Raw genomic sequence first — 24,386 nt, 5'->3', positions numbered from 1 at the left:
TTTAAAAGGACACCCTCTGAGAAGTTTTCGCCCAGTCATGAGATGGTTCCACTCACGTTCCCTGGGATGACAGTGACCTCTACATGCATATCCCGAGGATCTACCCTGGGTATGGGTGTGGCCAAGCCTACTGACATACCCCAAGTGTCCCCTAAATAATGTGAGTGTGACTGCAGATCTAGTCACATCCCGGGGACCCGGCCAAACATGGAAAGGACAGTCAGACTGAAAAAAGGGTGCACAGTGCGGCTCTCCTGCAGGACAAACATAAATATGCAAGTTTTTCCACATCCCGGACAGCCTTGTCAATCAATGCGAAACTCACACTCCCACCATCTACCCCATTCACCTCTGAATGGTAACCTTCCAAATGGACAATAGTGAGATTTGCTGCTCCCACCTCTCAGTGGTGGAAGACAGGAATGAGGCTTGAGAATAAGGCCCACATTCCAAGTCAATATAAGGGAGCCTTCTCGTCCTCTGGGGACTAGCAAGCCCTTACTGAGCCTCATCTCATCTAGGATGCTTTTGAGATGAGAGTCAAAGTGAAACAGCTCTTTGCTTTTTGGGGGTGAAAGGCCACAGGAAAGCTGCCAGACAGGTAGACAGACAGGCGGTGGCGGGGGAGGCCAGGCTGACAGAAGCACTATCTTAGGACAACCAATAAAAAAAGCAATGGATAAAGATATGACACTGGGAACCAGGCCTGGAACAGTCACCTGTCAGAAGGCTACCTTACCTGACTGAAGGCTGCCGATTCAAATTCTGATTCTGCCAGACTATCCGAATCCCGAGCCGTGTGACACCACTTGGGAGTGCTTTTCTTTACCTGACAAAAATGAAGCCAACCAACAAAAGGAAAACATGTCCAACATCTTGTGACTATTCAGTGATCTGGGGATCGATGCCGATACTTTTACGAACTCAAAATTACCTGAGTGCTGAGGTGCCTGGTAAGTATGGATTTTCTATTCTTCACTTCACAACCGTTGTCACTTGAGGCCCCTTCCACACTCCTACGTAGCATCATCATCTGTGTCCGGGCTTCACCGTCCTCCTCACTGGACAGATCATCTGAAATCCCATTCCCCAGTCGCCTGAAAGCCTCCTACAAAGAGAACAGCAATTTCTTCCCAGGGCACAGCCCAAAATACTCCAGTAAACTGCACATGCAAAAAACAAAAAAAGCACGTAAAAACTAAGAAATGATGCAAGTAAGCCAAAAGTGAACAAGCCTATATATTACTCCGGTCTCAGTAAAGAAAAACAGTGAACTCTCTTGGAACTAAACGGGCTCATGGACATACTACATAGAGGATAGAAGCACAGGCTTGTGTCTGGGGCACAGCCCTTCTCCTCACTAACGTGTAACTGGAGGCAAGTCACTAACCTGAGGCTCCATTTCCTCGTCTGAACAGTGACGGTAATAAAAGCCCTATCTCACAGAGCTATGAGAACAATGAGCTGACTTACTATGTATAAAGCACTCAGGATAGTGCCTAGTTGCAGTAATGGCTCAAGAATATTAGCTATTTTTGTAATTACTACATGCCACCATCTAACAAACGAGAACATATTTAAGATGACGCAATTGAAGGGTAGTTCCAGAGCTAGACCATCTCGGCTACACCTAGAAGATAGTCTCCCAAACCCCTCTCATATCATCACTACATCTCTGCAATACAGCCAGCGGTCTCTCCATGGATCTGTTGATGATACCTCCCGGCCCACTGCTGAGGCTGGGTCAGCAGCCAAAGAAATAACATGCTCTCGTTCCAGAAATTAAAAGAATAAACTACAGTCCTCGTGTGTTATTCTCCTTTTTGTGTTCTGTGGTTTCACATTTCACTTATTTGTTAAGACAAATTACACAACCCTATTAGAATCTACTTGACATCTCTAGCAGAATCTAAGAATGGCCAAATATTACACAGGAAAGGAAAGATTTTGTTATATATAAATATATATTTATATATAATCATCTAACTCTTACCCTGTGGCACTTTTCTCCATCTGAAAATTTTGCTTTCTCCCTTGTTTGCCACATTTTAATCTCTGGTCGACACTGTCTCTTCTTAATGATAGGATGCAGACAACTTGAGTCATTGTCCGTTTCAGTCCCTTTGTTACTGATTAGTTTTACTCTTTTACTCCTAATTTTAAAAAAGAAAAAACAGATTACTAGCTTGTTTTCTAAAAGTAGTATCTTTCACGAAATCATTTGCATTTGAAGAATTCAAGTTGATCCTTGAACAACATGGCTTTGAACTGCAGGTTCCTTATTCGTGGATCTTTTAAAAAAATACCATAGAGCGTTACAGATGTATTTCCTCTTCCTGATGATGTTCTCAATCACATTCCTTTCCCTCTAGCTCACTTTATTGTAAGAATACAGTATATCATACACATAACACACAAAATGTGTGTTTATCAACTATTCACATACTATTACTAAGGCTTCCAGTCAACAGGCACCTCTAGCCCCTGCACTCAAGGGTCAACTGTGTATTATTCTGGAAATCAAGAAAATTCAGAAACCCCATTTTTCAGGCTTCTGGCTTGCCTAGGTATCTCTAGTCTCCAAAGAGGCACCATAGTTAATTTCGAGAGTAAGCCTCTTCTTTTCTGTTTTGCAAGGAAGTGGGTTCAGTCTTCCCTTCACCCTCACATCACCTGTTTATGTCACTCGAAGAAATGTCTTCCCTGTCCTGTCTCTCAAAGACCAGCAATTCTTGACTTCAAGACTCCTGCTGACTACTTCCCCTCTGAAAAATCATTCCGTCTGCTGAACAGCATGGCCTTTAGTCAGCAGGTAATATTCAGATATTTTTACATTGCTATGATTGCATCATCCTCTTATCTTCCTGATTAGAGAGTAAAATCACCAAAAAACAGGGATGCCCAGTAGGGCACACAACGTTCAGCACAAAGAACCCCAACTAAAGAGTATAACCTATCTTAAGAAAAGTATGTGAATATATACAGGCATCCCCCACCTTTCTAAAGTTCACAAAAGTAAATCAAAAATTTGCTTTTCTGAGAGACCCACATTAGGACCAGTGTTGGCTAACCAGAAGAACTCTGAAGAGGATTTTCGCTTTCACAAGAGAAGGTGTAAAGTGCAACTAGCAATCAGCACTTGTTTTACAGCAAGTCGTGACAGAAGCCGCATGCCCGGCAGCAGCGAGGGAGGCCCCTTGGAGCTCCTGCCCCGGGAGCTACACTCAGCCTCTCAGCATCCAGCCAACATGGCTTTGAACTACATCTGGGAGCATCTGTGCTTTGTCTCCACTTCTTTCATGCATCCCTTAGCAAGATGCAACCTAAGGTATCAGAAAAGCCTAAGAGGGGCTATTGTTTGGGTCTGAGAAGGCTCAAAAACGTCTTCCGTATAAATTCACGGTAATTGCTTCATTGCTTTATTCCATTTCGGCCTGTGAAAGGCTTCACAGGAACTCTCTACTTTTGGGAAGGAGGGGGAAACGTGTACCTCATCTTCGAAAAAGGAGCAGGAAGAGCACTTTATTTTTGAATCATAGTCATTAACAGATGACAAAATAAGTATTTCTTCAAGTCATACTAGTGTTGTCATGACACTGTAAAATTGTGAAGGAGATAGAATTTGTCTTGGATCCATTTCCCTTTCTGACCTACAGCCCATCAACACCAGCTTCCTGCATGCCATTTCAAAGAGGTATCAACTTTCACACTGAAAAATACCTGATCCTTTTAAAATTCTTTTCTCCCTCAAGATGTCAGCCAATATGGTTTAAAATATTTACCCCTTCTAAGTATTCATATTTCTGTCAACTTGTGATCTAAAATGTCATTAAAGCTTAAATAGAATGAAATTTTTATGGTAGAATCCTGGACTTATGGGGAACCTGACAGACAGTGGAGATATATGGAGGAAGCAAATCCTTCTAGAACCGTTAATGCTCACAGCACAATTATAATATGCTTACACTGTGTTCTCCTACTTAGATTACATACTAGGTTAACACTGATGTGAACATAAAATCAAATAAACATTCCAGTGTGATACTTTCTCACCTGTTCCCAAAGAGAGTCTCCCAAAAACCGCCAATAAAGGGAATAGACTCCAAAGTTTCTACTCCTCTGACTTTATCAGAGGAGTTATTTCCATTTTCTCGGCTCCCATCACTGTTGACAGTTTTCCGTAATTTTCTACAAACAAACACACACACACAAATTCAACAACTTCAGATTATTCAAGAACTTTTATATTTCTGCCCTAAATATCCCTACAGAAATTGATACCAATGGGTTACAATGTGAAATGAATTACAGTGAATTTCATATAATGAGGATAAATCATGCAAGAATGTTTCTGACTGAGGAGCAAAACTGGATTTCAAACCAAAGTCTTAGGCTATCATTCTGTTCAATATTTATTTATTTTTTTAAGGATTTTATTTATTTATTTATTTATTTATTTATATATTTTTAAGATTTTATTTATTTATTTGATAGAGAGAGATCACAGTAGACAGAGAGGCAGGCAGAGAGAGAGAGAGGGAAGCAGGCTCCCTGCTGAGCAGAGAGCCCGATGCGGGACTCGATCCCAGGACCCCGAGATCATGACCTGAGCCGAAGGCAGCGGCCCAACCCACTGAGCCACCCAGGCGCCCAAGGATTTTATTTATTTATTTGACAGAGAGAGAGAGAGAAAGATCATAAGTAGGTAGAGAGGCAGGCAGAGAAAGAAGGGGAAGCAGGCTCCCTGCTGAGCAGAGCGTGATGTGATACCCAATCCCAAGACCCTGAGACCATTACCTGAGCTGAAGGCAGAGGCTTAACCCACTGAGCCACCCAGGTGTCCCTCATTTTGTTCAATATTTAAGGAAATGGAACTGATATTTCAAAATACTATTAAAAGAAAATTTTCGCACCTATGACCAACAGTCTTTTCAGGAACACTCAACACTACTAGTAGAAGGAACAATTCCTTTAAATATGGATGTTAAAAATCAATGCATTGGACACACTTCATCAGAGAACACAAAATAATAGCAACTGATCACTTTGTATGGCTACCTGAAGCAGTTAAAAGATATATCCTATAAATCACCAATGGGATATATAGCATGTGATTTCCTTAGAAATCATTCAATTGGTTTTTTCAATTCAATTCAATTTTTCAATTCAATTAATTGAACAGAATTATCAAGGAATCATTTTTTTGAAAAAAAGTTTTGAAAATAACATTCAAAAATAAGAATAAATATGCTGAAATTCATCACACCAAATTAAAATAATCTTTAGTAACTGTTTAGGGAAACAAAATCTACAGATATTCTGAGGAATGATAATATAAAAAAAGACAAAAAACAAAAAACTTTAACAGTTCCAAAACATAGCACATAATCAATAAAAACATGCCATGACCTCAATGTGTAGAAATGTCAAATTCCTATTAAAAGCTCAGAACACGGGACGCCTGGGTGGCTCAGTTGGTTAAGCAGCTGCCTTCGGCTCAGGTCATGATCCCGGCATCCTGGGATCGAGTCCCACATCGGGGACTCTGCCTGCCATTCTGTCTGCCTCTGCCTGCCATTCTGTCTGCCTGTGCTTGCTCTCCCTCTCTCTCTCTCTCTGATAAATAAATAAAATCTTTAAAAAAAAAAAATCTCAGAACACTTAGAAATCCATTTTTATTATATACCATTGAAAAAAAGGTAAAAATTTTAGTAGCACTAACCTAATATACTAACACCCATATTTATACAGTGAATTTTCACCAAATTTTGATTAAGACTATATTTTGATGAATGTGTTTTCAACATCACTATTTAAGGTAAATTTTAATAAAGTACAATATAGTATCAGATTTTTCCTTGAATAACGAAATCTCACCTGGAATTACAAGGTCATGACAACGTTTCCTATCATCAGGAAGAAAAGTGAAAGCCAAAAGAATAATTTCAAAAGGCATGCAAAACAGAAGATTTGTAATTAATTTCTTTGAGAATTTTGTAAGCATGTACAATGCCTCTCCTAGAAAATACACAACTACCAAGTGTAATTTCTCATCTTACCTTCTTCTCCGATTTCCATTGTTTCCCGATGGCCTTGTTATCTGAGTAGACACGATCTGACAGTGGACAGTTCCCATGAGTAACATAAGGCACAAGGGTCCAAGCACTTCACTTACATTCACAATAGGCATCATAAAATACAACACGAGTGCTAGAACTGAAAAGAAGAGGTTTCAAAATGTAAAATATAAAGAAAGGCTCATTTTTATATCTAATCTTAGCAATTGCATAAACTTTGTTACAAAACCCTATCAATCTGAAAAGTACAAGGAAAAAGCACATAATATTCGACAGTGCAATCCACCTGCACATCAGTTGAATGAAAACTTGAGGCCTTAGGTCAGAGCAAGAGAAGAATAATGGGTTTGAAGGATCTGCCTTCCTGTCAGTATAAGAATCTAGATACTTCAAAAGGCTCTCCACCACCAAACAGCTAAATGCTGGATGATACATACTACGAAGTGTTGTTCTGCTCAGAGGCACAGTATTTTTCCAAGGCCCACACCTGTACCAGCAGCAGTTAGCAAAGCTGGGATTTGAACCAAGGCAACTGGGCTCTAGTGTCCTTACTCTAAATGACTATGCTATATACTGCCTCTTCGTACATGCATATGAACTGCCCAAAGAATCAGTGGTGAAAGGAACAGAAAACATCAAAAATTACATCCCAAAAAATCCAGATATAATTTCACAAATTAGTTCTTTGAGACTTTAACATAAGGATAATTCTTGTGATATATCAACTATTCCTATGTGGAGAAAAAGCTAGCAAATTTGTTTCATACCCTAACACCCTATCACCCAAATATAACAATGATAGCACCAAAACAATAAACTACAAACCTTGCTGGCTTGTGAATGTGGACAGAAATTCACTACTAAAAGGCAGGCACTGTGAATGAAGGGATTTTCATCTATTTGGCTTGCTGCTATAGCTAGATCAGTAAGTAGCACATAATGGATACTAAATATTTGTTGAATGAGTAATTAAAATACCATAAATCTGAATAATTCACCAAAACCATGCAGGGTTTATGCTGGAAGGAAAAATATCTCAGAGCCTTGGTAGAACAATACATGTATAGACATGGTAGGCATTTACATATTTGTAGACTGAAATGATTTAATCTGATAATTTAATAACATGTAATTTGGGTCACATATATACAAATTATCTCAATTGACAATTGGGTAAAAGGCCTTGTCCCTGATTCCTGGGAGGTAACCTCTAAATCCTTGGAATTTCTCAAGTGATGGAAGTTATTCACAGAGGGCCTCTTGGACCAAACCTGATAGTTCATGCCAACGAGGTGACTTCAGATGGGGTTAACCATAGCAGAGAAACCAACCATGTGATTAGAGGGTTGAGGCTTTGAGCCACAGTGTATCAGCCTGACCCCTGGGGGAGAAGTAGGATGGAGGGTTGAAGACTGAGTTGCCTACTTGGCCAATGACTCAACTGGTTATGTCTATATAATAAATCCTCAGTAAAAATTCTGGATACCAAAGCTTGAGTGAGCATCCCCAATGGGCAATTGTCTATTAGTATTGCTACCCATCATGGCAAAAAGTGTACCAAATCCCTGAGAATGATGAACACTTCCTGTTTGGAATCCTCCCAAACTATGCATCTCTTCTAATTCATCCAATATAACTTTTAGAATAATAAAACTAATAGAACTGTAATTATAAGTATAACACTTTCCCGAATTCTGGGAGTCATTCTAGTGAATTATCAAAGGAATCAGTAGGGGACCTTCAAAACTGTAGCCATGGGTCAGAAGTAAGGGTAGCACTGGGGACTCCCAAAGTGAGGCTGGTGTCTGAAGTGGGGGGAATCTTACGAAGGACCATACCTTTAACCTATGAGTTTGGCCAACTCCTATAGTGAAAAAGCATTCAATAAAAATCAACATTTGTTCCTGATTTATAATTAATCTTAAATGTCAATCTCTTCTAAAATACTAGGAATATAAAAATGTCCCTAATATACCAAAGAGGAAATGAACACGCATCATACTGAGAAAGACACTCAGAACCAGGAACAAAAGGATGAGCATTCTTACTGTTACTACTTAATGCTTTTCTGAAAATGCTGACTAATTCAATCATAGCAAATGAAATGTATGAAAAAGGAGGAGACCAGATTTTCATTATTTATCAGAACATGGCTGTATGGTTAGAAAATGTGAAAAAAGCACTGAAAAACTATTAAAATTAATGAGGTTTTAATAGAATGCCTTAAGCAGAAGTATTCTTAATAAACATAAACTAACAGCTTTCAAATGTAATAGCACTAACCAGTTGAAATTTACAAAACAAAAAACGTGTCGTATCTGCGGGAGCAACAACAAAAATAAAAACAAATATTCCACTTTTATGGGGAAGCACTGAAGCGTCCACTGATGGATGAGTATATGAACAAAATATGGGACATACGTATAATGGATTCTTATTCATCATTTAAAAAGAAGGAAGCGTACATGCTGTGTATGGCTGAGCCTTAAAAACAGGCTAAGTGCCACAGACCAAGCTCAAAAGGACAAATACCCCTGCCTCCACTTGCATGAGGTATCTAAGTAGTCAATTCACAGAAAAAGAAAATAGAATGGTTGCCAGGGGCCTGAGCTTCAGGAGGAACTGGAGAATCAGGCAATTACTGGTTTTTTTTTTTTAAAGATTTTATTTATTTATTTGAGAGAGAGAGATGACAAGTAGGCAGAGAGGCAGGCAGAGAGAGAGGGGTAGGGGAAGCAGGCTTCCTGCTGAGCAGAGAGCCTGATGCGGGGCTCGATCCCAGGACCCTGGGATCATGACCTGAGCTGAAGGCAGAGGCTTAACCCACTGAGCCACCCAGGCGCCCCAGGCAATTACTGTTTTAAAGGTAGAGTTTCAGTTTGGAAAGATGAAGTTCGGAGATGGATGGTAGTGATGGTTGCACAGCAACGTAAGTGGCCTTGATGCCACCAACTGTAAACTTAAAAATGGTGAAGAAGGTAAATTATATATTGTGTATATCTTACCACAATAAAAAAAATTTGAGGGGTGCCTGGGTAGCTCAGTGGGTTAAGTCTCTGCCTTTGGCTCAGGTCATGATCCCAGGGTCCCGGGATCAAGCCCCGAATTGGGCTCTCTGCTCAGCGGGGAGCCTGCTTCCCCCTTTCTCTCTCTCTCTGCCTGCCTCTCTGTCTACTTGTGATCTCTGTCTGTCAAATAAATAAATAAAATCTTTAAAAAAAAAAAATTTGAGTTTAACTTTGAGAAGATCTAAGCAGGCCTCACAAGAAATAAAAATCCCACAAAGCTTTACTGGGAAATAGAACAGAAGACTTGATTAAAAGGTGAGGTAGATCTATTTTCTTCCCATTCCCCCCAAATATATCTATATCTTCATGGGAAGTGGGAGATTACAGTTTAATTCCAAATTATTTGTTTGTTGATTAGGATAAAATAATTCTAAATTATTTTGAAAAAAAAAATAAATAGGTAAAAACACCTCAGAAAATACTGGAAAAGAATACTAGAGGAATATTTCTGCTCAATGCTAATACATATTAAACAACTATACTAATTTAAAAATGTGGTGCAGATATGAGAACAAGACAAATGAATTGTGCAGAATATGTGTTTAGAAAGAGACCATGGTGTATATGAAAATTTAATGTATATGGGCTCCTGGGTGGGTTGGTAGGTTAAGTATCTGCTTTCAGCTCAGGTCATGATCCTGGGATCAAGTGCTGCATTGTGCTCCTTGCTCAGTAGGGAGCCTGTTTCTCCTTCTGTCTGCCACTCCCCCTGCTTATGCTCTCTCTCACACTCTCTGACAAAAAAATAAAATCCTAAAACAAAAAAAGAAAATTTAACATATATAATTTAATGTATCTCAGTAAGAAAGAAATTCTTCAATAATGAACATGTGAAAAGATATTTAACCTCACCTTTACAAGCTACCCAAAAAATGCAGACCAAATGAGCAAAACACAATTCTTTTGTATATCCAATTAGGTAACAATCTTTAAAATTATAATAATGCTGGTAGACTCTAGTAAAACAGGCACTCTCATCCACTACTTTCCAAAAGAAGTGTACCACTAGCAATTTGATTTTATGTACTAAAAGTCTTAAGATGTTTATATTCTTTGATCTCTTAATTCTATTTCAGAGAAGAAATTCTAAGGAAATATAAAATATGGAAAATTTTGTTCACAATGGCATAATTAATAGGAAAAAAAAAACCCAGGAACAATCTAAATGCTTACAATATGGGAACAGTTATATAAGTTGTGGTACTTTTATATAATGGAATATTAAGTAGCTATAAAAAGTATTTATGGCAAATCCATATGAGAGACTCACAGACATGAAAATGATCATTTTAAATGATGGTGTGTATCCATGATGGTGTATCCATATGACGGAATATTGTCCAGTCATTAAAATTACAGCCATTTCATTACAACGAAATAAAACTAAAAAATATGGTTCCTTATTCACACTATTCCCATGCCCTCAATAGCCACATAGGACTGGATAAGGCAGACACAGAATATTTCTATCACCACAGAAACTGTATTGGACAGCACTGTACACGACTTTAGAAAATTAAACTTACAGATTTGTAAATTCAGACACTTATCTTTCCCTCTATAACTTAACTCAAAAAAACCTACAGAGATAAAAGAAAACAAAAATCACCCCAAATCCTTCCACCCTAACTCAACCTGCTCCTACTCTGTTCTAATTTATGTCTTGTTGTTCGGGTATAACCAGAGTGTGCACATGGTCCCATTTCACAAAGTACTCCCAGTAGGCAGTCGCCATACAGTGGGAAAGAGAAGGTGCTGGGCTCCTGCACGTAGTGAGAAGAGAAAAGCCAACATCAGGTAGTTGTGTAATACAGAAATTAAAATAGACTCCCAGGGAATGGTAGGACTATTTAGAAAGCATACACAATGAATTCTGGAACACTGAAAAGAAAAAAAAAAAGTATAGATCGGGATGGCTGCCCAGTGAAAGTTCCATCTGAGTTTAGATCTTAAAGATGAGAAAAAAGATAGCCATGTGAAAATCCGTAAGATTGTTTCAAACAGAAGGAAGAGCTCTGTGTGCAGCGCGGAAAAAGGGCCATGATGCCTCCAGCGGGCAAGGAGGAGCATGGTAGGACATGACCTCTGAGAGGCCAACAGGGAACAGATCATGGAGGGCCCTGCAGGGTGTCGTGAGGACTGATTTCACTCCAACACCAGTGAGAAGTCTCTCAGGGTTTTAAGCAGGAAAATGACATGATACGGATTCTACTATAAACGATTTATCTAATTGCTGTGAAAAGAATGGTTGGTAGAAAGCAGGCTCAGAGTAGACGTTATTCTAGTGCTCTAGGAAAGGCGATGCTGGTGTGATGGACTATGACAGGGAAAAAAAAAATCCCAGAGTTCCATGTTGGACATGATAGGTTCAAGATACCTATTAAATCTCTCTACATAAATGCCTAAAAGCAGGCAGTTAGATTTACAAGTTTGAAGTTCAGCAGCGATCTGGCCTGAAGATATAAATTTGAGAATCACCAGTTTATCAGCTATGTTTAAACAAAGGGGTTTGATGGGAGTACCGAGAGAAGAGAATCCAGGATCCAACCTTGAGGTAATCCAATATTCAGAGGTCACACAGAACAAAGATTGAAAAGGCCTGGCCAGTAAGACAGGTGGAAAGAAATTCAAGAAAGATGAGTTGGACAATTGGTTTGCCTTCTATGGGCAAATAAATCTAAGCTCTCCATATGGTGTATATCCCTTCATTCAGGGTAAATGTAAGAACAGTAAAGTCTGCATTATCTAACAGCAAAAGCAGCAAAAAGAAATTGTCATAATTTATTCCAGCCCTCTAATTACCTTGCATGAGGTAAAGCAGTAGCAGCCAAACAAAGATTCTTAAAGAGGTCACCTGAATCCACCAGTTGCTGAACAAGGGGAAAAACACAACTCTTACAAGCCCCTTCCGAGTCAGAGATGTCCATGGAATTTCAGGTTTGGCTTTGGCAAATGTTGAGCCTTTAAATATACAATAAAACAAAACATCAAATATTTACATACACTATACTAATGCCTACTTGTTAACACTGTATTAAAAACAGCTGAGAGCAAAAATCACCACATAACCTGTCTGGTTAAAAAGAATCCTCTTAGGGCGCCTGGGTGGCTCAATGGGTTAAGCCTCTGCCTTCCACTCAGGTCCTGATCCCAGAGTCCTGGGATCAAGTCCTGCATTGGGCTTTCAGCTCAACAGAGAGCCTGCTTCCCCTCTCTCTACCTAATTGTGATCTCTCTCTCTGTGTCAAATAAATAAAATCCTTTAAAAAAAAAAGCATCCTCTTAGATGTTCATTAAATATAATAACTTCTTGCCTCAATCACTAGGACAGGAGCTCAAAATAAATCAGGCTGACTTGAATGTTATGCAATGTATTTTTTACACAACAGCAGCTTCCAAGTTCATCCATCTTTCACCTAATGTGATTACATAGCCACAAAGAACCAAAGCAAAGGAAAAAAAAATCTCAAGGCCTGAATGATGAGGGAAGAATATTCCCTTTGGAAATTAAAATAGGCCATCATAGAGGGAAGGTATCTAAAAAAGAATCTCTAGCACTATGACGAAATAATATAATACATAAACCAACTTTAGAACTCACCTCTGATTAAGTCAACGTCAATCAAGTCTGGTTTTATGTGGCCCATCTTTTTTGGTTTGTTTTTGAAGCCCTAGGATAAAACAAAACAAAACCAGAAATAAGGGTAAAAAACCCTTTTAAGTACAAAAGGTAAACTTCTATTTCTTTCTTTCTATATCTGACTCCCTTTTACTGGAGACACTTTAACCCTATTGTTCCTTGAAATAACTTATCATTAATGTTTTAGTATGTAGTTTACCAAGTAATGCAAGAATATATTTTATCACTTTTTAAAATGATCCAACAAGTCAAAGGACAAGGAAGTACAAAATAATAGTCCCTCAGCCCCTCTCCTTCTCCTCCCGGTTTCAGACATTAAAAACAAATAACTTTCTTTTTTTTTTTTAAACTGTTTCTCTTGGTATTTACTTCCATACTATTCTTTTTTAAGTAGGCTCCACATGTAGTGCAGAGCACAACATAGGGCTTAAACTCACAACCCCGACACCAAGACGTGAGCTGAGATCAAGAGTCAGGTGCTTAACTGACTGAGCCACCCAGGTGCCCCTACATCTATACTTCCAAATAATATGTTTATGCTGCCATTTTTCAATTTATTGATTTTAGAAATAATCCACTGACTTCTAATACATCATGTGAGAATTTAGCTCTTACACAACTAATTTCCACATCCTAACATCCGCCCCAAAAACCTATATCCTGACATGACTGATGATGATAAGTCAGTCATCAGTAGTTACGATATGATCACTATGAAATATTGTTCCCTAGAAGCCATGCTTCATAATCTCCTAGTTTACGGAGTCAGCTAAAACATTTATCATTTTTCAAATACTCAAATGCCAGAAAATTACTCAAGTCTTTTTTTCTTTAAAAAAAAAAAAAAATTCCTGGAAATGCCCTTCCCAAGAAACTTCTATCCTGCTGGTTGCTCTCGGGGCCTGCTGCACAGCTAGCTCTATGCAGGACTTCACACTATCACCCTGACAACTCCCTTCATCTCTGTGGTGAATCTCTAGCTCTTACATCTCATGTCTTTCTGGAGTGCATCCTTCAGAAGCTTCCTGAGAAAGCGGTGCAGAAGGTAACTTTTTGAAGCCTCACATGTCTGAAAATGAATTCATTTTACCCTTATGCCTAATAAAAAGTTACACTAGAGTGTAGGATTCTAAGTCATTAATAATTTTCCTTCAGGAATTAAGACCCTGTTCTACTCTTTCTAGCTTCCAATGTTGATGTTGCAAATTCTAGTGCCTTTCTGATTCCTGACCCTTTGAGTGTGAATTGTTTCTTCCCTCTGAATCTTCACTTTATTCCTGGTGTTCATAAATTTCATAATGATATGCCTTGATATGAGTCTTTTATATCTATTGTGCTGAGAATTCTTTCTATGTGGCTTTAGGGAAGTTTTCTTATAATTTATTTTTATATTTGTTCCCTTATCAGACATAACTTTCCTATTTTTTACTTCTTTTGTCTTTTTGTTCTGCTTTCTGGAAATTTCCTCAAATTCTCCCATTGAATTTTTGATTTTGACTCTGAGTTCATTTCTGTTCTCTTTTTCTTTTGGAGGATTTATTCAAATACCTAGTAATCAATGGCTTTCTTTATATATTAGAATGAAGCACTGAAATGTGATTGACTCAATATTCTACTTCAAGGTATATACCCAAGACAAATGAGTATTTCACTAAGTAATATGTAAAAATGTTCATAGAAGAATAATTTCTAAGAGCCCCAGATTGGAAACTACCCAGAGACAACAATGGGATATTGCCCATCAATAGGAGAATGCATAAATAATTTTGGTGTTGTACTAAATAAACTACAATTACACAACATGAATGAGTCTCACAAACATAAAACTGAACAAAAAAATTTAGATTCAAATGTCTATGTATTGTATAATTTCACTTATATAAACATGTTTATATATATATATATGTTTCATAATAAAAGGTTACACTAGAGTCTAAGTTGTTAATTTTCCTTCAGGAATTAAGACACTGTTCTACTGTTTTCTAGCTTCCAATGTTGCTGTTACAAACTCTAGTGCCTTTCTGATTGATTCCTGATAATATTCCTAAATAAAGCTCAAAAAGGCAAAATTAATCTATAGCACTAGTAGTTGGGATACTGGTCTACCTCTGTTGGTAGCAGTGACTGGAAAAGTATGGAAGGGAAGCTTCTATGGTACTGTTAATTATCTATCTCTTGATCTTAATGCTGATTACATGATTACATTAAGTTTAAGAACATTCCTCAACCTTTACACTTAAAATTTTGTTATATATACATGTGTGTAAGTATATCCATATTTACTGAACATGTTTTATTTCAATAGAAAGCCTGTAAAACTTACTGGAAGCTTTATGTGTATGAGTATAGCTTACAGACTTGGGATTTCACTGCAGGGTAATCAACCAGCTTGAGGGAATCACCAAATGTCAATATCTGGAGGCTTTTTTTTGTGGGGTCATTCAAGGCTCTTTGAAGAACTTTCCAGTATTCTCTTTGGTTGAAGATTAGGAAGGCTAAAGATTCCTGTGGTGGAAGTTTTAAGATTGAATCAAGGGGCTCACAATTTTGCTTTTAGTACCATGATTCTCACCTGCCCTTCAGTGTCCACAGACCCTCTTCCAATGAATTTTCTCAGAAGAAATATCACCAGTCTCCCTCGTAAGGGCATTGTTAGCCAGTCTTTAAGGGATTGACTAGGAGACAAAAGGTCTAATCTCTCTGTATACAAAGTTCATTCAATACCCCATTTAACTGCCTCACATGAAACCTGATGCATTCAAGTCCTAAGCCTTTCTGGGAAGTTCTGCAGTGCAACTGGCATTTTCCCCTGCTCTCCTGGCACTCTCTTGCATTCATTTTTCATCTTCCAAATACATGTTGATCTACTATCTACAGAGATCTTCCTCCTCAATCTTCTTCCTGGACTTTGTGGATGTATTCATTTCATACAACCCCTTTATGGATTCCTTTCATGTAATTTAGTGGTAACTCAGAAAGGAGAGATTATAAATGTGTGTGGCCAATCTACCATGTTTAACCAAAAATCTAGTGATGAATTTTTTTTTCTGGGCATGAAGAAAGAATCCTTTCGGGGACTTTGTCTTCTACCACCTCGAATTAAAAGTAAGTTTGTGAATTACCTTTTGTGTTTCAAACTACAGTTTTGTTTTACTACTATTAATAAATAAAACTTTGAGAAAATGGATTTTAATTTTATACTCAACATGTGTAAATGCTAATCCAGTTTTAGAAATTAGGTATTTAAGCATTAAAATTAAAGTAAAAATGAAAGGTTATAGCCATTTGCTATTTCCCTCTTTTAGACATTGAGCCAGTACTGATCTTTAGTTGTTTAACTAAATAGTTTTGACCAAACAATTTCTCTTAAGTGGGTCCTATGTTTCTATCCAATTCAGCTACAAATTATAGATTTTATAGAAGAAAGTTTTAAAACCCTAAATGTAATAAAATTAAATCTAAGGAGGAATCAAAATTTGAAAGTCACACATTTCAGAGAAAAAATTATCCTTTGAAAAACATGTACACTAAATTTTTGAAATGTGCATAATATCCATGGGAATAAAAATTTGGCTAGATACACAATCAGAAATGAAAATTCTAAAAGTAAAAATATCACTGTATTATTTTCTAACAAATGAAGACCTTGTAGACCTTTATTTCCTTCAGACAAACACCCAGAAATGGGATAGATGGATCAAATCATAGTTCTATTTTTAATTTTTGCAAAAGCCTCCATACTGTTTTCCATAATGTTTATACCAGTTTACATTCCCACCAACGGTATATAAAAGTTCTCTTTTCTCTACATCCTCACCAACATTTATTATCCTTTGACTTTCTGATAAGAGTCATCATGGCAGGTGTGAGGTGATATCTCACTGTGGTTTTGAATTATACTTCCCTGATTATTAGTGATGTTAAAGAGCTTTTTTAATATACCCATTGGTATATCTTTTTTGGAAAATGTCTGTTCAGGTCCTTTGTCCATGTTTAATTGGATTACTTGTTCTTAGCTATTGAGTTGTAAGAGTTCCTTATAGATTTTGAATGTAAACCCCTTATCAGATATATGGTTTACAAACATTTTCTCCCATTCCATAGGTTGCCTTGTCATTATTGCTTCCTTGGCTATGCAAAACACTTTTTAGTCTGATATGGTCTCACTTGATAATTTTTGCTTTTGTTGTCTGTACTTTTTTGTCATATTCAAAAAACTCTTGACCAAGGAGCCCCTGGTATCTTCTAGGACAATTTCAGGTCTTACATTTAAGTCTTTCATCCATCTTGAGTTGATTTTTATGTGCGGTGTAATATAAAGGTCTAGTATCATTCTTCTGCATGAGGATATCTACCCAGTTTTCCCAAAATCATTTATTGAAGAGATTCTTTTGCCCATCATGTATTTTTGGCACCTTTGCCAAAGAGTAGTTGACTGTTTCAGCATAGGTTTATTTCGGGGTCTCCATATTGTCCCATTCATCTATGTGTCTTTTATGCCCATATTTGCTGTTCTAATTACTGTAGCTTTGTAATATAATATGAAATCAGAAAGTGTGATGCCTCCGACTTTGCTCTTCTTGCTCAAGGCTGCTTTAGCTATTTGGAGTTCCTTGTAGTTTCACATGAATCTTAGGATTGTTTTTTGTTTGTTTGTTTGTTTTTGCATCTGTGAAAAATACCATTGGAATTTCGATAAACGGCTTTTTTTTTTTTAAGATTTTTTTTTATTTATCTGACAGAGATCACAAGTAGGCAGAGAGGCAAGCAGAGAGAGAGGAGGAAGCAGGCTCCCTGCAGAGCAGAGAGCCCGATGTGGGGCTCGATTCCAGGACCCTGGGATCATGACCTGAGCCGAAGGCAGAGGCTTAACCCACTGAGCCACCCAGGTGCCCCGATAAACGGCTTTTAATCTGTGGATCACTTTGGGTAGTATGGACATTTTAACAATATTCCTTCTTCCAATCAATGAACATAAGATATCTTTCCATTTATGTATGTCTTCTTCAATTTCCTTCACCAATGTTTCATAGTTTCCAGTGTACAGATCTTTCACCTTTGTGGTTAAATTTATTCCTAAATATTTTATTCTTTTTGATGCTATTATAAATGGAATTATATTCTTCATTTTTTAATAGCTCGCTATTAATGTATAAAAATTTTCATTTTCATTTGTCTCATGATATTTTTTATTTCTTCTTTGACCTATTAGTTGTTCAAGAGTATGTTGCTTAATTTCCACATATTTGTGAATTTTTCCATTTTCATCCTGTTACTGATTTCTAGTTTAATTCCATTGTGGTCCAAAAAGTTACCTGAAATAAATTCAGTTTTTTAAAATTTGTTAAGACTTGTTTTATGACCTAACAACTGATCTATCCTGGATATGTTTCCATGGGTGCTTGAAAGGAATGTATATTCTGCTGCTGTTGGATAGAATGTTCTTTATATGTCTGCTAGTTCTATATGGTCTAAAGTATAGTCCAAGTCCAATGTTTCCTTATGGATTTTCTGTCTGGATGATCTATCCATTGTTGAAAGTAGTATACTGAAGCTCCCAATGATTACTGTATCATTGTCTATTTTTCCCTTTAGGTTTGTTTATATTTGCTTTATATATTTGGGTACTCCTATATTGGGTGCATAAATATTGAAAAATGGTATATTCTCATTGTTTTCATTTTTGTCCTGATAGTTCGTTTTTAGTATAGAGAAATGTAACAGATTTTTATATATTGATTTTGAATCCTGTGACTCTACTGAATTCATTTATTATCATTGTTTCTGGTGGAGTCTTTAGGTTTTTCTAAATATTGTATCAAGTCATCAGCAAAATGTAACAGTTTTACTTCTTCCTCTTTGATCTGAATGCTTTTTATTTCTTCTTCTTGCCTAACTATTCTGGCTAGGACTTCCAATACTATGTTAAATAAAAGTGGAAAAGGGGCATTCTGTCTTGTTCCTGATCTTAGAGAAAAAGCTTTCAGCTTTTCACCACAAAATGTAATGTAAGCTGTCAACTGTGAGATCTCGTCTTTTGCGACAACATGGATGGGCCTTGAGAGCATTATGGTAAGTGAAATAAGTCACACAGAAAAAAAAATATTTGATTTGATTGATGATTTATCTTATATGTAGAATCTAAAAAAAAAATTAAAAACCCTAAACTAACAAGCTTATAGATACAGAAAAGAGATTGGTGGTTGCCAAGAGCTGGAGGTGGGAGAAATGGGTGAACTGGATTTTTCTATTAGTTTAAATAAATTGAATAATAATTAAAAGTAATATAATAAGAAAACATTGGCCTCAAAAGACTTAGATATGATGGGCTGAACAGATAAACACAGAATATTCCATCCACAAGCAACAGACATATTCTTTCTCAAGTGCACACATTAAATTCTCCAGGATGGATTATATTAGCCACAAAACAAGTCTTAATAAATTTAAGAAGAATGAAATTATATCAAGCTTTTCTGAACATAATGGTATGAAACTCTACATCAATTACCAAAAGGAAAATTCAGAAATATGTGGAGATTAAATCACATGCTACTAAAAAAAAAAAAAACCTCAATGAGTCAAAGAAGAAGTCAAAAGAGGAATTTAGAATTTGAGAACAAATGAAAATGAAAATGAAAATACAACATACCAAAACTTAAGGGATGAAATAAAAGCAGTTCTGAGAGGGAAGTTCATAGTGATAAATGCCTACATTAAGAAAGAACTCTAACAAGTAAACAACATCTTAACTCTACATCTCAAGAAACTAGAAAAGAGGAACAAAGTCCAAAGTCATAGAAAGAAATAGCAAAGATCAGAGTGGAAAGAAATGAAATAGAAACTAAAAAGACAATAGAGAAGATCAACAAACTAAGAGCTGGTTTCTTTAAAAGATAAACAAAATTGACAACCGTTAGCTACACTTACCAAGGGGGGAAAAAAAGAGGACTCAAACAGCATCAGAACTGAAAGAGGAAATGTTACAACTGACAACATAAAAACAAAGGATCATAAAAAAACTAATATGAACAATTATATGCCAACAAATTGGACAACCTAGAAGACATGGATAAACTCCTGGGGGAGGGGGGGACCTCTCAAAACTGAATCAGGAAGAAATAGAAAATTTGGACAGACTGATTAATAGTAAGGAGATTGAATCAGTAATCAAAAACCTCCCAACAAAAACAAAATTCCCATACCAGATGGCTTCACTAGTGAAGTCTACCTAACATTCAAAGAATTAATACCAATCCTTCTCAAACTCTTCCCAAAACAGAAGAGGCAAGAATGTTTTCAAACTCATTTTATGAGGCCAGCATTACTCTGATACTAAAACCAGACAAGGACACTACAAGAAAAGAAAATTACAGGCTAATATCCCCAATGAATGTAGATTAAAAATTCTCAACAAAATATTAGCAAACTGAATTCAACAATACATTAAAAGGATCACACACCTCAGTCAAGTGGGATTTATTCCAGGGATGCAAGGATAGTTCAACATTCACAAATCAATCAATGTAATATATTACATTAACAAAATTAAGGATAAAACATATTATCATCTCAATAGATGCAAAAAAAAACATTTGGCAAAATTCAACAATGATTTATGATAAAAGCTCTCAACAAAGTAGATACAGGGGGAATGAACATCAACATAATAAAGGCCATATATGGCAAGCTTCATTTTTTCATTCACTTGATTTTCTAAATATATATTACTAATTCACCTTGAAATACCTTGTAAGTCTTAAAAATCTGTTCCCAATATACTCAAACACAACAAATACCAGTTTCTCTTTTTTCCCTCTTGAAGATATCCATATCAGTTTTCTGTCTTTCTGCTTCTTTCTAGTCTCATTGTTTTCCAGGCCCGATACGAACTGTCATCCTTGGACATCTCTTAAATATCCTGGAATTCCCTTTACCTCTCTCTGTGCTGGCTATCCTGTTTCCTATACTATGATTTCCTCTTTTTTGGTTTACTCATTCATTATAATACTGTGTATGTTTTCCCATGCTTTTTGAGAGGGGACATGGGTCATGTATTTTTTTGAAACTTTGAAGATCTGAATATGTCTTCATGTGGTGCCTTATACTTGGCTAATAAGCTTGGCATAAAAACTCCAACAGTATGGGGTTCAGAGAGCATCTAGTTTGTTGAACACATGCACACCAGGACAATGACATACCCCAACTCCACAAGGACATAAGCTCCTATGCTCTGGATCCTCCCAGACCTTACCTATGCATCTCTTCATCTAGTTTATCTGTATCCATTATCATATCCTTTAATAAACTGATAAATGTAAGTATTTCTCTGAGTTCTGTAAGCCACTCTAGCAAATTAATCAAACCTGAGGAAGGGAGCATGGGAACCTGATTTGCAGCCACATTGGAAAGAAATTATGGGTAACCTGAGGACCTAGTACTTACTATTGGTATCCAAAGTGGGGTGGCAGCAGTCTTGTGGGACTGAGCCTTTAACTTGTGGTATCTGACATTATATTATGAGCTGAATTTAAATTTACATAGAGAGCTGAATTGAATTGTAGGACCCCTCCAGATGGTTTCAGGAAGAACTGCATGGTGTTGGGGGAAACTTCCACATGTTTGGTGACAGAAGGAAAGTGTCTGTGTGAATAGTAAAAGAGACTCACAGGAGAAACATACAAGGTAGACTGAACGAAGTTTTGTTTGTTTGTTTATTTAAGTTCTGAAATAGGATAATGTTCCTTAGTATAGGTGCTAACGACTCAAAAGATCATTTCATCAATGTAATAAAGGCCATACATGACAAACCCACAGCTAACATCATACTAAGCAGTGAAAAGCTAAAAGCTTTCCCTCTAAGATCAGGAAAAAGAAAGGATGTCTCCTCTCACCACTTTTATCAAAATAGTGCTGGAACGCCTAGCTGCAGCAATCAGACAAGAAAAAGAAAGAAAAGGCACCTAAATTGATAAGAAAGAAGTAAAACTTTCTTACTTATAGATTACATGACACTATATATAGAAAACCCAAAGACTCCCCCCAAAAAACTATCAGAATAAATGAATTCAGTAAAGTTATAGGACGCAAAATTAACAGAAATTTGTATCATTTCTCTATACCAATAAATACTAGCAGAAAGAGAAATTTAAAAACGATCTCACTGACATTTGTATCAAAAAAAATAAAACACATAGGAATAAATTTCATCAAGGAGGTGAAAGACTATATTCAAGAACTTTAAGACATTGATTAAAGAAACTGAGGATGACACAAATAAAAGATATACCATGGCTCATGGATTGGAAAAATTAATATTGTTAAAATGTCCATAATACCCAAAGCAATCTACAGATTCGGGAAAATCCCTATCAAAATACCAATAGCATTTTTCACAGAACTGGAACAAAATAATCCTAAAATTTGTATGAAGCCACAAAAGACTAAGCAATCTTGAGAAAGAAAAACAAAGCTGACAGTATCAGAATATCAGATTTCCAATTATACGACAGAGCTATAGTCCTCAGAGCAGTATGGTACTGACACAAAAATAGACACACAGATCAACACAATGAACAGAGGACCGAGAAATAAACCCATGATTGTATGGTCAATTAATCTACAACAAACAAAGCAAGAATACATAAGGAGGAAAAGTCAGTCTCCTCACTAAACGGCAGGGAGTTGAAAACTGGACAGCTACATGCAAAAGAATGAAACTGGACCACTTTCTTAAAGCACATGCAAAAACAAACTCAAAATGGATCAAAGACCTAAATGTAAGATCTGAGACCATAAAAATCCTAAAAGAAAACATAAGCAGTAAAGTCTCAGACACTGACTGGTCTTAGCAACATATTTATGGATATGTCTCCTTGGGCACTGACAACAAAAGCAAAAATAAATAAGTGGGACTACATCAAAATAAAAACCCTTTGCACAGTAAAGGAAACCAATAACAAAATGAAAAGGCACCTTACTGAATGGGAGACAATATTTGCAAACCATCTGTTCAATAAGGGGATAATATCCAAAGTATATAAATAACTCATAGAACTCAACACAAAAAAAGTAAATAATCCAATTTAAAAATGGGCAGAGGAACTGAACAGACATCTTTCCAAAGAAGCATACAGATGGCCAACAGACACGTGAAAAGGTACTCAACATCACTCATCCTGAGGAAAATACAAATCAAAATCACAATGAGATATCACTTCACACCTGTCAGAATGGCTAGTATCAAAAAGACCAGAAATAACAAGTATTGGCAAAGTCGTGGAGAAAAGGGAACCCTCATGCACTGTTGGTGGGAATGCACATTGGTGCAGCCACTACAGAAAACAGTGTGGAGGCTCCTCAAAAACTTAATTACATAGAATCCGGCAATTCTACTTCTGGGTATATACCTAAAGAAAACAAAAATACTAATTCAGAAAGATTCATGCACACTTATGTTTATGGCAGCACTACTGACAGTGGCCAATATATAGAAGCAACTTCAGTTTCCAGAAATGGGAAATACATACAATGGAATGTTAGTCATTAAAAAAATGAAATTTTGCCAGCATGAGTAAACCTAGAGCTAAGTGAAATAAGTCAGAGAAAGACAAATATCACATGACTTTACTCATATGTGGAATCTAAAGAACAAAACAAATAGACAAACTAAATAATAAACAAACTCATACTTACAGAGAACAAACTGGTGGCTGCCAGAGGAAAGGGGAGGTTAGGATGGGCAAAACAGGTGAAGGGGATTGAGAGATACAAACTTCCATTTATAAAAGGAGTAAGTCATAGGGATGTAAAGCACAGCATATATATATCAATATATTGATATATATTGATATATATATATATATATATATATATATATATATATATATATTATATATATATATATATATAACTATATATAGAAAACCCAAAGACTCCCCCCAAAAAACTATCATATATATATATATATATATATATATATATGGCAAATATAGTCAAGAATATTGTAATAAACTTTTGTGGTGACAAATAACTGCACTTAGCGTGTTGAGCATTTTGTAATATATATAAATGTCAGATCATTGTGTTATACAACTGTAACTAATATAGGTCTTCTTAAAAACCTTTCCAATTTTGGGGCACATGGGTGGCTCAGTGGGTTAAGCCTCTGCCTTTGACTCAGGTCATGATCTCAGGGTCCTGGGATTGAGCCCCGCATCAGGCTCTCTGCTCAGCAGGGAGTCTGCTTCTGTCTCTCTGCCTACTTGTGATCTATCTCTGTCAAATAAATAAAATCTTTAAAAAAAAAAAAAAAAACTTTCCAATTTTAAAATGTGTATATTTCAGTTCTGATAAATGTATTATTTATCTGATAATTTCTTCCCCTCCATGTATTTCCTTTTTCTGAAACACCTCTTAACTGGTTATTAGGCTTCCTTCATGAACTGTATTCAGTTTTCTATTTTCTTTTTCCTTGTTTTTTTTTGTATGATTTTTTGTGAGAAATGGCTGCAACTTTACCTTCCACTTTTCTACTAAATTTATTGGTTATTTTTGTTTTCTGGTTTTCTTTTTCATTATAGTCCATTTTTTTCTTTTTCT

At 36.5% G+C, this 24,386-nt stretch overlaps 1 protein-coding gene across 13 annotated transcripts in view; it reads right to left on the bottom strand.

Annotated features, from left to right (window-relative positions):
- The window catches only part of PHTF1 (putative homeodomain transcription factor 1), a 66,648-nt gene that overhangs the window by 37,595 nt on the left and 4,667 nt on the right, over positions 1-24,386 (bottom strand). For 11 of the 13 annotated variants that reach the window (XR_006607278.1, XR_006607283.1, XR_006607285.1 and 8 more), the window contains exons 4-10: positions 12,747-12,816; positions 11,948-12,106; positions 6,060-6,216; positions 4,054-4,188; positions 1,994-2,153; positions 935-1,108; positions 740-829 (exon numbers count right to left, since the gene is read on the bottom strand). Coding sequence is in view for 1 of the 13 variants with exons in the window: in XM_004769833.3 (XP_004769890.1) it covers positions 740-829; positions 935-1,108; positions 1,994-2,153; positions 4,054-4,188; positions 6,060-6,216; positions 11,948-12,106; positions 12,747-12,816 (945 nt within the window). In the remaining 12 variants the exon portion in view is untranslated. The remainder of the gene's footprint in view (positions 1-739; positions 830-934; positions 1,109-1,993; positions 2,154-4,053; positions 4,189-6,059; positions 6,217-11,947; positions 12,107-12,746; positions 12,817-24,386) is intronic. The other 2 variants (XR_006607287.1, XR_006607288.1) reach the window with 2 other exon arrangements.

The sequence above is a fragment of the Mustela putorius genome, unplaced genomic scaffold (genome assembly GCF_011764305.1).
Source record: "Mustela putorius furo isolate JIRA1106 unplaced genomic scaffold, ASM1176430v1.1 tig00000585_pilon_pilon_pilon, whole genome shotgun sequence".
Classification (NCBI taxonomy): Eukaryota; Metazoa; Chordata; class Mammalia; order Carnivora; family Mustelidae; genus Mustela; species Mustela putorius.
This window is presented reverse-complemented; position numbering and strand designations above follow the sequence as displayed.